The 13,811-nt window shown below is 53.7% G+C and overlaps 1 protein-coding gene across 7 annotated transcripts in view; it reads right to left on the reverse strand.

Annotated features, from left to right (window-relative positions):
* Nucleotides 1–13,811, reverse strand: part of CBFA2T2 (CBFA2/RUNX1 partner transcriptional co-repressor 2) — a 51,713-nt gene that overhangs the window by 2,016 nt on the left and 35,886 nt on the right. For all 7 annotated transcript variants that reach the window (XM_048963535.1, XM_048963534.1, XM_048963536.1 and 4 more), the window contains exons 2-10: nucleotides 12,657–12,800; nucleotides 9,599–9,840; nucleotides 7,523–7,612; nucleotides 6,826–7,004; nucleotides 5,956–6,209; nucleotides 5,196–5,281; nucleotides 3,821–4,013; nucleotides 2,295–2,363; nucleotides 1,887–2,077 (exon numbers count right to left, since the gene is read on the reverse strand). In XM_048963535.1, the coding sequence (XP_048819492.1) occupies nucleotides 1,887–2,077; nucleotides 2,295–2,363; nucleotides 3,821–4,013; nucleotides 5,196–5,281; nucleotides 5,956–6,209; nucleotides 6,826–7,004; nucleotides 7,523–7,612; nucleotides 9,599–9,840; nucleotides 12,657–12,800 (1,448 nt within the window). The remainder of the gene's footprint in view (nucleotides 1–1,886; nucleotides 2,078–2,294; nucleotides 2,364–3,820; nucleotides 4,014–5,195; nucleotides 5,282–5,955; nucleotides 6,210–6,825; nucleotides 7,005–7,522; nucleotides 7,613–9,598; nucleotides 9,841–12,656; nucleotides 12,801–13,811) is intronic.

The raw sequence follows: 13,811 nt of genomic DNA on the forward strand, positions 1-13,811 counted from the left end.
CCCCCATTTGCTCACACTGAAATGGGTCCTGCCCTCCCACAGACCTCTGCCAAGCCCAGAGCACCGCACTGCCCCGCTCCCAACTCTGCCCACATCCACCCAGATGCACGCAGGATGCAGCAGGCGAGGACTGACACACACACTGCTGTCTGGTTTTTCTATTTCCTGCTGTTAGCAGCTCTGTTCTGGTCTCAATCCCTGCCAATTGCTCACCACGGAGATCCCAGCGTGCTGCTCTGCCACCAACTGCTCTGCCCCTGGGTGGAAGCACGGCTGTGAGTGGGACAAGGAGCACAGCACAGCCCCTGGCCTGCAGCCCACAGCCAGCTCAGTGAGAGCACGGGGCTGATGCTGGAGCTGCAGCCGCAGCTGCTTCAAGGGAGCGGGGGAGCAGCTGAGCTGCAGCTGGGCTCATGTGATGGTGAACGCCCACCCAGAGGGGAGTGCAGCTGCCACCAGCACTCAGTGCTGTGGGCAGGAGTAGGAGGCTTCAGGGTGGGCAGGCAGCGCACAGGGCTGCGCTGGGACAACTTGCAGGCTGCCAGCACCGAGTCCACAGCAGCTCTAGGAAAGCTGTGTAAGCAGCTTAAAGCAGTGACATTTCAAACCACTGTGCTAAATCACGCTCCTCAGGTCACACTGTGCCAGGATGCACGCCAGCTTGTAAAGCCCCCAGAGAAGAGTCCCCAGTGCTGGAGGATCAATCAGGGGTGCTATCAGCTCCCATGTCCCCGCTCTGCTCCCACTGCTCTGTGCAGCAGTGTAGGGCAAAGGATGGAGGCAGAGGAGGGGATACACCCCAAAAATTCCCCTACAGAAAACCACTGCTCACCTCAGTCCTCCTCAAGCAATTCTACCCGCTCCTGTTGTCTGTTTACTGGTTGCTGCATTGGTTCATCCTTTAATGATCTCATGGGAAAGTACCAGAGCACAGACACATCTATAACAACACCCCACATCCACACAGCTGCTGCCATGTGCGGGGATCAGAGCCTCCCAGAGGATCCCAAGGGAGGACAGAACTACACTGGCTGCCCACATGGCCTGGGGTGACACAATTCCCCACTCCCTTCTCAGTTTTGCTGAGCAGAATCAGGCAAAGCCTGGAGCATTTGAGCAGAGAAGTGACAACACTGAGCCAGCCACAGGTGGCTGTGACGCTGCAGAGCAGGAATTACTCGAGCAGCTCCTGCTCAGCCCCTCTGAGACCTCCAAAACCAAATGGAATGCATTCCCAGCCAAAGAGCAGTGAGGGTACCTAATGGCTGAGGGATCAGAATAGCTCTGATACTCACTCCCCACATTCTGCTGTGACAAACCTGAAGGCATCCACTCTTTTCTGAGCTGCCATACCCCACTGGGTGTCCTCAGACTCTGCAGTATGGGGACAACCAGCCTATGCACAATTCCCCTGAACCCTATGGGGGTCGGAGGAGCAAGAGCCCTGCAGAGCCAGATCCCAGAGGGCAGCCAGGCACACTCCTGTGCAGCATGAGCCTGCAGAGCAAAGTCCCAGACAACACACACCCAGTGCTGCTCAGCAGCACCACAGGCACAACACAGCCACCGAGCAACGGCAATTCCAACCACTCACAGAATCTGGTGGCTGCCCTGCAAGTCCCAAAGCCCACAGACAGCACTTCCTTATCTGCACACGTCAGTACTCCACAGCAGCACATTTCTGAGCAGGATGTAAAGCTGTCCCACCAACACCCTTTTCTCTCTGCAGAAATCCCCACAGCTGGCCCCACACTCTGCTGACGGTGCCCTCACACCACCACCGTGCTCCCAGAGCTTTTAAGAGGGATGAAAGAAGGCAGGGGACACCCAGGCACTGCAGAGCAGGACCCAAGGCTTGGGACTCGCGGGCCTGCCCAGTTCCATACCTCCGTGGACTCCTCCTGCTCATTGATCACCAGGAAAGCATCCTCGGTGGCCTGGCGCTTGGCGTCGGCGATGGTTTGCTCCATGCGCGCCCTCTCGGAGGCGATCATCTCAAACGCCTTCTGCTCTGCCTCTGCCACAGCCTTCTGCACCTCCGACATGGCCTGGCGCTTCACCTCGTTCACGGCTTCTTCTGGAAGGGAAGCTCAGCCTCACCAGCCTGCCAGGAACTCAGCGGCTGCGCATCCCCAACAACACGGGCATGGGCTGCCCTGGGCGCACCGCCAGCACCGCGCAGGGGCAGAGCCAAGGCAGCAGTGTGCAGCCGGGCTGTGCTGTAGGCAGGCTGCTCCTGTCAGTGCACCGCAGCGCCAGAGCTCACCCTGGGCAATCCCACAACCAGGGCTCACCTGCTTTCTTCCATATCTCCTCGGTGACGTAGCCCGGCCCCGACCTGCTGCCGAACTCCCGCAGTGAATCTGTTGGAAGAAGAGCGAGGCGGGGAGGGTTAACGGGGCACAGCTCACAGCAGAGGGTTCCTCCAGTTGGAGCCGTTCATCAGATGCTCGGATGATAAATCACAGTCCTTAATTAGTGCCCTGCATAATTTATGATGCAGTATAACCCATTCCCATCTCCAGGTACTCTGCACCAACTGGAGATACAGGCGCACCACCAAGTGCTGTGTGCTGACCCCAGCGCCGGCCCCCAGCAGCTCACAGCCAGCACAGCAGCCATGGGGACGCCCACATGGGGATCTGTGCCCACACTACAGAACTCGTGCTGCCTTCTATCCCTGTCCTTTTTTAATGCTTCGAAATCTCATCCGCCTCCTTTCAGCCAAACTCTAAAAGCCATTGATCCCTTCAGCTCTGCAATTCAGATCTGCGTGGGGTTCCCATCGCAGGGCAAGGGCTGAGCTACAAATGCTCATTTTTGCTGTCTGAGAACTCCCAAAAGTCATGCAAACACAGCTAAACCTGACCCAGACCCTAATTTGGGTACCTTTTGGACATCCAGGAGGATTCACTTTATGTATTAATCCAAACAAGTTGAATATTTATATTGAATTGTTAGAGTTGGGGGGGGGTTACTCATAAAGGCCATCTGGTCCAAGCCCTGCAGTGACATCAGGTTGGTCAAACTGGGCTTCTGAGCTATAAGAATTGTATGCATTGAAGTCCTCAAGGTCAGAAATGATTTGGGTTTCAGTGAGAACTACGTGCTCTCAAACTGGGGGGGTGAGGACAGCTTTCCACCTGTAAGTTAATGCTTAGGACTGCCACAACGACAGATGAATTGCCATCCAAAGCAACTAGCAACTTTCGCCCCATGATTTCATTAAGTGAAGTCAAGCTCATCTTTCCAGTATGTTCTATTTAATGACTCATCATCAGTCTGAAGAGTTTCAGAGCCAGCAGTCAGCTGCTGTGCTGGAAGAAGAAATCATAGCCCACCACAGGTATGAAAGAAATGCCAGAACAGGGCACAGAGGTAGAACCAAGGAAGCTTGACTTTCCTCATATAAAGGGGCTTAGAAGAGAGATGGAGAAAGACTCTTAATCAGGGCCTCAGGTATCAAGACTAAGGGGCAATGGTTTGAAACTAAATGAGAGCAGATTTAAATTGGACACGAGGAAGACATGGCTCACAATGAGGGCGGTGAGGCACTGGCACTGCTGCCTGCAGAGCTGTGGGTGCCCCGTCCCTGGAGGTGCCCAGTGCTGGGATGGAGGGGACTGTGAGCAGCCCGATCTGGGGGACGACCCAGCCCACGGCAGGGAGCTACGTAGATGTCCTTTAAGGTCCCCTTCAACCCAAACTGCCATCCATTTCTGTTGCACTCCCTTATGCCTTGCCATAAACCTATTATTTAAAGGCCCGTTTTCAGATAAAACCCTTTTTCTCGTGCAGTTTCCCACCCAGCACCGCTCACCGCTGCCAATGGAGTCGGAGCTGCCGGGGCTGTGCCTGGCTGTGCCCAGCTCCCCCCCAGCCTTGCGTGGCTCAGCCTCACTGCAGCGCCTCTTCCAGTAGTTGAGCTCCTCACGGTCAGCCTCCTGGCAGCGCCGCAGCACGGCCATGGAGCGCCGGGTTTTCTCCACCATCTCCATGATGCAGTTCAGCGCCTGGAGGGAGGCAGGGAGGCAGGCTGTCAGTTCTTCTGCCACCGCTCAACCAGGCTGGTTGAATTCCCCACTGCAGGTGCCCCAGGGGCTGTCCCAGTAAAGTAAACCCAAAGTTATTTCATGGCAAAAGGATGTGAGCATCTCGTGGCATCATGTGGTACCTCGACAGTATTCAAACAGACACCTTTGGGTCCCACGGCCATCCAAGCAGCGATGCTGTGGGTGTTACCACCTCCTGGGAGCTCAGGCTGTGTCTGAGCTCAGCACCTGGTTTGGTCACCAACAGATGTGGCCGTGCTGCTCAAGGTGGAGCGAGAATAAACTGTTCTCCCATGGGAGCAGAGTGCCCGTGCTGCTGCCTGTGACCCATGGCAGTGGGGATGTGTCTTTACGATTCATGACATCTCTCTCTCCAACCCAGAGGAATTGGTACCAGCACTCCATAGGTACATCCCAACTTAAAATATTCACCTACGGGGCCTTCTGCTCCATATCCACCCACGTGAAGCATCAGCTTTAGGGCATAAGTAAGCATAGGGCCCCTCTACATTTTTGATCAAAGCTGAATTCCAATTCCATTTCTTTAGGGGAAGCATTCCAGAGAAGTGCTTGGGTCAGCATCTTTGTTCAGCACAGAAAAACAGGCTCTGCAGAAAGTCTGCCAGAAGTACCAAGTCTGCCCATACCCAACACTGCCCCATACAGGCTGGCAACCCAGGAGAAAAAGCCTTCAACCAACCCCAGCATTGTTGTGTTTCGTTGTTTTGTTTTGTTTTTAATCTGTAAGTTCCACACACGTGCTGCACACAACACATCTGCACGCTTGTTGGTACAGTGCTGGCCTGGGCAGCTGCTGGAAGACCTGTGCAGGTTATTCTGACCTGTGCAGGTTATTCTGACCTGTGCAGGTTATTCTGACCTGTGCAGGTTATTCTGACAGCCAGCAGGAGCAGCTCTCCAGCACCAGACACTTGGTTCAAACTGGTTTTGGCTTCCACTGGGCGCGAGCAGAGAAAAAAATAACAGGAAACTGCTCCTGCTGAACTGCTTGTGGCAGCCAGTCCAACTGCTTTTAAAGCCTGCATAAGGTATGGTATCAACAAGAAGGAAATCACTAACTGGAGCAGGTGAGCAGCGGGTCGCTGTGTCCCACAGAGCTTCCCACACCTCCCAGCTCCTTACATGATCGAGGTGCTTCCACTCGTCAGCCCACTCCCTCTCAGTCAGGCGGTGGTCCACCAGCTCGTCCTGGTAACCTCCATTCAAACCTGCAACAAACCAAAAAGTTGGAGGAGTGATCAGAGGGAGCAAATGCTTTCAGTGCTGCAGAGGGACCTCGGCCCCAAAGCAACAACAGAGCAAGATTTCTAACCAGGTAGAGCTGTAATTTTAAAACACACCTCCAAGACATGGGCTAATTGCATACGGCTGCTCTGATCCTTGCTTGTGTCATTGCCTCAGAAGTGCTACAATCCCCTCACAGGCCTGGACCTGGCTTGCTGAAAAGGCAGTTCCCCGTTTGTAAAGCCACAGGGGCTCTGAGCTGTGACTCGGGTTGCCCGGCTGGAAACAGGGCAGTTGCTTCCACACACCCCTACCAGCACCAGGACAGAGGGGAGGTCACACACTGCTCTCCCCACACACCACAGATGTCCTACATCAGTCATCTCTGCAAAGTTAATTTCTGTTTATTTCCACAGCTTTCATCTCTGCATGCTGGCTTGGCCACAGTCAGCACCAACACCAGGTCCTGCTCGCTCCTCACCCCTGGTGGCTACAGCCTTTTACCCACAGAAGGAAACTGCAGCTCTGCCTCTCCCTCTGTCTTCCTGCTTTTAATTTCTTGCTATTTGACGTTCCCTCTGACTTCTCTGCAAAACCTCTCAACTTTCTTATGGGACACGCCAAGAATTACAACCCAAAGCCCTGCAGAGGTGCTCACCGAGCCCGCCGTGCCTGTCCCGGATGTCCCTGTGCTCCAGCATCTTGCCAGGGTCTCTGTACAGATGGGAGGTGGCGATGTCTTCCAAGGTGTAGTGCTGGAGGGGCGGTGGGGTGGGGTGGAACTGCCCACCAGGGTTCAGCATTGGGATGCTGAGTGCTGGGCTGTGCCGGGGCGCGGGGCTGATGGTGCACACACGCTTGGCAGGCGGCTCCGTCGGCAGCGGCTCTCTCTCAAAGCTGCTGTCATCCCTTCTGTAACCACACCAAGAGACACAGGCTTTCGTTAGCGCTGCATAAACAGGGAAGGGAAAGATGAACAAATTGAAACAGCAGAATTTGGGCAGTGATGATTTTACCAGAGGGGTGAAGGAGGGAGCTGAAACAAACACGATCGACTTGTGAACAAATCCACGGAATGACCTTGCTAAAAGGAGTTCAAAAAATGCCCAAGTGTTGTGATTCATCTTTCTGAGCACAACCAAATTAAGATTTCACAGCTTCTATAAATTTGAAGTGTGCTCCACATAATTACATAACGACTTTTACTTGGAATAAAGGCAGCGAAAACAAAACCGCGTCCTTCCCTGTGCTGAAAGTGCCTCCACCTGCTGCCTTCCTGGCTCAGGCACTTGGGTGACCTGCTCCCAAACAAATCCCCGTGGGCAGGGTCTGCCTGAGAGCCCCTGGAGAGGGTCTGCAGCCAAATGATCAAGCAGGAGCTACAGCCATAGACAGCATTGCCTCACCAACAGCTGTAAGGAGCGCTAAGATCCTACGTTTGGCCCAGAACACAGTTTAAAGTTCTAATTCACCTTCACTGCTGTCCAAAAACATGACTGTGAGAACAGAGTGGCAAAGGCTCCTCTACCTGTCAGGGCTGTGCCTCTTGCTGTTCCCGTTGACCTCGATGAGCAGCTCCGAAGAGTCGGCCGGGGAGGAGGCGGTGTTGAGAAGGATGTGCTCGTGCTGCGCCAGGTACTGGGACGGCGTCTGCTTGGCAGCCCGGGCGCAGTGCAGCAGCTCTCTCTGGAGCAGAGGGAGGTTGGCCTGGAAAACATCACGGCTCTGCTTCACGCAGCCTGCATGGACACGAGCAGCTTTGCTCAGAGAGCATGAACAGCTCGAGCCCGGGGCCCTGCTCAGCTTTTCCCCGCTTGTCACATCTGCGCTGGGCAGACCTACCTGTGTTTTCTCAGGGGCTGGGGATGGCCTGGGGCCGGCAGACACAAAAGCACTGTGGGAAGCACTCCGTGCTCCCAGCATCTCGCTGCCCCAGACACAATAAGCCAACACCTCAAACACTCTAGATCCCAACATTTTCAAACTGCAGAATGGAGATGGGTTTGTCTCATTTACCCCTAGCACACAAGCAGACATATGTGGCTCTCATTACAAAGTCAGCTTTCTGCGAGCCAGTAGCACGTGGCAACAGCCATGGTCTGTGCAGTCTGTCTTGGATAAGAATAGTTGTGGAGCTTGTTATGAGAGCTTCCCCAGCAGGGACATGCTGCCAAGCAGCACAGCCCTGCACAGCACTGCCAGCCCGCCCCACCAGCTCCTGTCACCTTCAGGAAGGGGATCACAAACGGCCGCAGGGGGAAGTTCGTCGCCTCTTGCAGCTTGCAGTGAAATTCCTCGATCGTCACTGTTGAGTTCTGAGAAAAGAATTAAGAAATGAAATGACTGTTTGTTCTTATTTTTAGATGCTTGGAAAACAGCTCAAAACGAACAGAACTAGAAAGGAGACTGCATCTGCCACAACAGGACTGACAACGCTCACACCAGATCCTGCCTCACACAGCCAAACAGACTCAGGCCAACAGAGCAGAACGACTGCACCAAACGTGGGGGGCTGTGGGCACTGCCAGCACCAGAGCTGGAGGCAGCAAGCCCAGCTGGTACCTCCTGCAGCCCAGCCAGGCTGTCCAGGGCAGGCTGGGGATGAGCAACAGCTCCAGCTGCTTCTTCCCTCTCTTACAGCTCAGCTCACCCAAATCATCCACCATCCACAAGGTCACCAGCAGCCTGCTGCTCCTATACTGATGTTCCCAGCTTGGGTGCTACCTGGAACAAGCTGCACACACAAAGTTTATCCCTGCAGCAATAACTGCCATCAGGGGGGACAGCGATGAGCAGAGGAACTTGAACACTTTGTAATTTCTTTCGCTGGTGGGTAAACTAATGTGCTGCCTTGCACCCATGGAAATACAGACAAGTGCTTGCCTGCTTCAGCAACAACATTTGGTGCCTGTGAAGAACCCCGAGGCTGCAAACAAACTTGTGTATGCTCTGCCCATGCCAACCTGGGGAGCAGCAGTACTTCAGGCTGCCCATGGCTCAGCTGTGTTTGCTGCATGCTCAGCCTCTGAGCAAGGCTGCCAAAAGCAGAGATCAGCTCAGAGCTGTGCTGGGCCATGCACCAGGTGGCAGCTGGCACAAGGCTGTGCTCCAGGACCTTGGCTGAGCGTGCACAGGGCTGGGCAGCATTCCTACCAGTCAACTCGTACCACTGCAAGTACTGCATCCAATCCTGCAAGGCCTGTTCATTTCTTTCTGAAGGATGTTTTCAGCTCTCCTTACATGCAGAGGGGCAGTGTGTGCACTGGGTGCACCAGCAGCAGCAACCCTAGCTCTTGCATGCCCAAGCACAGAAGATGCAAAAAGTCACTTACCAATCCCCTTCCTGCTACTGCACTGTCAGGCTGCCATAAAAATGAATGCAGCTCAGTGACAGTTTGCCCAGCCATGCACTTCTTGTAGGTGCAGGGAAAGCACTGAGACCTCCTGCTGCATTGCCAGGCTTTCTATCTTCCCCAGGCCTCGGCAGTGCTAGTGGGGCTGCACTGCAGTATGCAGGATGGAAAAAGCCCACTAAATGCCCCCTGTGCTCAGCACTGCGTATCACAAGTGAGGTGCTTGAAGCATTGAGACATCCTCTCCATGTTCAAGGCTTAGAAATGGATTTCTTTCAAAAAGCAGCAGGCACAGAGAGCACCCCCACAGCTCAGCATCACCCTTTCTCTCTCCAGCAAGTTGTGCATGCAGCACCTGCAGAGCTGCAGCAAACAGGATGGTGGCCCAGCATGCAAGGCCCAAAAGCTCCCTGCAAGATGCTCTTTCCAAAACAGCACCCAAAGCCATTCGTCTGTGTTTGCAAAGCTGCTCGGGCATGGAAGCACCATCACCTCACCAGAAATCACACAACCCTTCTGCTCTGGGCTTAGGGGTGCAAAGAAGAGAACGCTTCCCTGGCAGAAAAGGGCTCCTGGGAGTTGCTGGGAGCAGACCAGGAAGCACAGCACTGCTCATGGCTTCTAGTGAGGAAGGCAAAGAGCACCAGGCATGCAGCTTCTACAACAAAGTATAGTCCCAAGCCCTCTGGGTTTCCATAAGCTCAGCTGCACCTGGGCTCATGTCAGTGCAGTGGGACAGATTGCTTTTGAAATCCACTGAAGAAAACAAAAAAAAAGACAGTGCATTTACCAGAAAGCACAAACAACACAAGCTGTGCTTAGCCAACATCTCTACTTGCAAAGGCCCATGATGTTGTGCAATGGGGGCACGTGCTGGCTGCTGGGATCCCATCACTACAGCGCTTTTGCAAAAAGAAATGTCCCCTGGCTTCCCGGGGAGCAGCTTACCACCAGGGCCAGGACCAGGGTCCGCACCTTCTCCCCGATCTCTGGAGAGATGTCATTGCCAAACTGCTGCAGGGTGGTGAGGAAGCGTTTCAGCTTGCTGAGCTGCCGTGCGCCGCACGTGGCCGGGAGCTGCTGGTTGGTCAGTGAGGAAGAGGAAGAGGAGGCCGGGCCGTTGCCAAAGCGCTGGGGTGGGGATGGTGCCCCATTGAGCGTCGGGGGGGAATGGTTCATCCCGTTGGGCACTGCAGAATGGAGACAAAAGTGTTATGGCACGAGATGGGCACAGCCCCGAGGGCTGCGTCCCGCCTGCAGTGTGACCGTACTCCCCGTGGGGCTGAAGGGAGTTTGGCAGACGTGGCTGTTTTTCCAAACCAGTCCCATCTGTGATCGTGTCTCCTTTAAGCAGAAGGCGTGATGAAACTGACTGCAGCTTGGGAAGTCCGCATGGGATTAGAATAAATTGTTGACATCCCCTCAGTGCTGTTGTGCAATCTGAAGTCGTGTCTGGGAAATGGTGAAAGCAGCTGTGCACGGGGGGCCCAAACTTCAGATAAACCCAGAATGTTAGAGGTGAAAAATACACCACGGTAAATACAGCTGTGGCTGATGTAGAGGGCTGGCCTTAAAAGTCCAGAGCTGAACTGTGCACCTCTCCTATGGAGACAGGCTGAGGGAGCCAGGGCTGCTGGCCTGGAAAAGGCACGGCTTCAGAGTGACCTCACTGTGGCCTTCCTGTACCTGAAGGGAGTTTATAAAAAGGAAGGGAGCAACTTTTTACACAGGCAGATAGTGACAGGACAAGGGGGAACGGCTTTAAACTAAAAGCAGGGAGATTTAGGTCAGATGTTAGGAAAAAACTCATTACCCAGAGGGGTGTGGTGCTGGCAATGCTGCCCAGAGCTGTGGGTGCCCATTCCTGCAGGTGCCAGAGGCCACGGATGGGCCCTGGGCAGCCTAAGCTGAGGGCAGCCAGCTTACGGTGGGGGGAGGAAAAGCACCCAAAGCCCCTCCTAGCAGAGCTGCCACAGGCATGGGAAGGTGTGTGCTGGCCTCAAAGGAACGCAGCCTGCCAAAGATGCCAACATTCCCACTGCAGCTTCCCCAGGATTGCTCCTTGGGTCTTCCAAAGAATCACACCTGGGAGGGTTTTTCAGAGAAAAGTACAGAGGCATTGGAGCAGTTAAACCACCCTGAGGCACAGCAAGGCTCCACACACCTGGAGCTGTGGGGTGAGCACGGAAAGAGGAAGCACAGTCAGTTGAGATCCAAAGGAAAGATAAGGGTGAAGAGAGCAACCAGGGCAAAAGGCTTTTCTGGGGCATAACAAAGACACACTCCTTTGTGCAGAGAGCAACGATGAAATGAATGTAAAGACTGAGGACAGAGCTGTGAAGGTGAAACGGGCTGATGCCTTCTGTTCTAGGTCAGTGCAACCAGAGAAACTCCTCGCCACACTTCCCCAGGCCAGGAAAGGAACAGAGATGACCTGCAGAGATCAGCAGTACCTGCCATAGCAGCAAATATTGAGCTCATTTAAAAGGCAATGGCAAGTACTCACAACAAGCATTGGTTCTGCAGTAAACATGTAATAAAGAGAGGTAAAGCCACCCCAAGCAGAGCAGTAATGCACAGCCTTGTGCCCTCCAGAGGCTGCAGCCAAGGAGCTCTGCCCCGTTCCCCGTTTCTTTCCTCTTGCTCTTAGCAAGGGAAGAAGGACAGTGGAGGTTGCTGCGTGTGGGCAGGAAGGGGCAGGGGCTGCAGGGGAGCACAGGGTGAGCAGGAATATGAAAGTCATCCTCGAGGGCTACACCACTAAATTCTGCAATAGGTACCAAACTGTCTCTCCTTGTCTTTACATCCCTTCACAGTGCAGGGCGTGCAAAGGGTGGCTCTGAGCACTGCCTCTGTGCACAGCCAAGAAGCGAAAAGCACGAGTAGACTTCATCACAGCTTGTAGTGCTCGCCCTACTGAAAAGAGGCAGTGAAGTCATCAGGCCTCAGCAGATTCAGGTGACTTGGCCCTTAACAGAGTGCCAAGCAGCCTTATTGGAAAAATTAATTTCTATCACTCTGCTAATGGTCTTTTTCTGCCTTAGCAAAAGGAGAGCCATTAAAAAACCCTCCGTGTATAAAGCCAGGGACAACGTGTCTGGCGGGATAACCCAATGACTAGCACTGCTGCCAGCATCTCTCAGTGCATTAGCTGGTGTCCTGAAAGAGACTGAATGGCAACGCTGTGAAATCCCCTGCCAAGATGAAATGGAGATGCCCCAGACACTGCTGTGGGTAGCAGAGCAATACACACACAGCCAGGGAACCTCAGTATGGAATAAGGGTGAGGAGAGAATGAAACGTCCACGTGCCATGAGTGGGGTAAGGTAATTCCATGCTTGAGTGTGAAGTAAAACAGCTGTGCTCTAAAATAATGCTTTTAGATGATGAGATTTTAAGATGATGGCTTAAATGGTTTCTGAAAGGAAAAAGCATGAGCCTGTGTCCTTCCTGTGAGGTGGGGCTGAACACCCATCCCACCTGGTGAGCTGCCTCCGAGCAGCGCCCTGCAGCTTAACGGGAGAGGTTATGGAGCAAAGATGGAGAGCAGAGAACTTGGACAGACAGTGAGAAATTTCCGAGGCTGTGAAATTAAAAGAGGAAAACTTTCTAATCTCAGCTGTAGAAACGCTGTCTGCAAAGCGAGATACAGCAGACTGGGAATTAACTCTGCCAGATACAGCACAAAGCTCAGCTCCTGGCTTCTTTGAAGCCAACCTGATAAAAGCTTTAAGGAGGTTATTGCAGAAATCACATCTGCACCTGCATGGAGACGGACTTGGAGAGACTGTGACAACACTGGGACAAAGCAGGAACGGGCAGGGTTGTACAGACCCCATGGTACGTCCTACATAAGCAGAAGGAAAGCCCCAGCCCTCGCTCCCAGCTGCACAGCTCTGTGCTGGCCAGCAGCCTGGCAAACAGGGAGCCCTGCCAGATGCTGGCACAAGCAGAGCTCCTCGTCTCCGGGCCAGTCCCTGGGCAAAGTGATTTAGTGGGGGCTTACGTGCAGCTGGGGTGAAGGAGACGGGCCGAGGGCCGCCAGGGTTGACGGGGGGCAGTGGCGGCATATTGGGAGGAGAGGACCTGGTCTGTATCTTCACTTCCACGGGCGAGCCGGGCATCACTGGCACCCTCTTCTCACCAGCAACTGTACAAAGAGAACATGGACACGTTACCAACAATCCTCACAGGGATTGCCCTGCCGAGCACAAGAAGCACAGAACTGCAAAGGCTTTCCCTCCATTAAAACTGCGGAGAGATACCGAAACCACAACAAGCCGCTCTTATTTTAACTATAATAAAATAACAGCACTAATGTAACACTGCCAAACACGACTCACACACACCTGGCCATGCTTTCACACCACGTGTCTCTCACTAGAACACTGCTGCACAGCCACAGCACTCACATCAGTAACAGCTGGAGGAGCACTGCTATGTGCACAGGAGCTGCCCTGGCTTGGTGCAGAGCCCTGGTACCCCCTTGCCCCTTGTCCTCAGCTCCTAGCTTTGGGCACCAGAACATGGCCACACGTCCACCTTGATTCCTCTTCTTCCCCTCCTCCACTGTGTACATACACAACTAGATTTTGCCATGGAGAGAAACTGAGCCTGAAACAAATCTTAAAGTTCTTTTTTTTTTTCTGTTCTCCTAAAGCATTCCTAGGGCACACCACACGCAGCATGGAAGCACCAGCAAAGAAAGCAGGACTAACCTGGTTAAACTGCAGAGGGGGAAGAAGAGCCACAGATTTGATTCCCTAGAATATAACCAGCTAGCACTGTGCTACCAAATGAGAAAGAAGTTATCCACAGTGAGGGTGGTGAGGCACTGGGACAGGGTGCCCTGGGAGGTGGTGGGTGCCCTGTCCCTGGTGACACCAAGGTCAGGCTGGACTGGGCTCTGAGCACCTGATGGAGCTGTGGGTGTCTCTGTTCACAGGGGTATGGGACTATGTTTAAAGATCCCTTCCACCTCAAACCATTCTACCATTCTATGAAAGCCAAGACTGGAGGAGCCAGCACCTCACCTTCAGATGTGCTCCAACAGACAGCAAGGAGCAGGCAGGGCTGATAAGTGTAAAGCTTCCTGCTAAACTCCTGGGGCCTCTAAAACCCAGATAAAACCCATCCTTCTGAAACTCAGTTTTAGCCTAAC

Source organism: Lagopus muta, chromosome 16, assembly GCF_023343835.1.
Source record: "Lagopus muta isolate bLagMut1 chromosome 16, bLagMut1 primary, whole genome shotgun sequence".
Classification (NCBI taxonomy): domain Eukaryota; kingdom Metazoa; phylum Chordata; class Aves; order Galliformes; family Phasianidae; genus Lagopus; species Lagopus muta.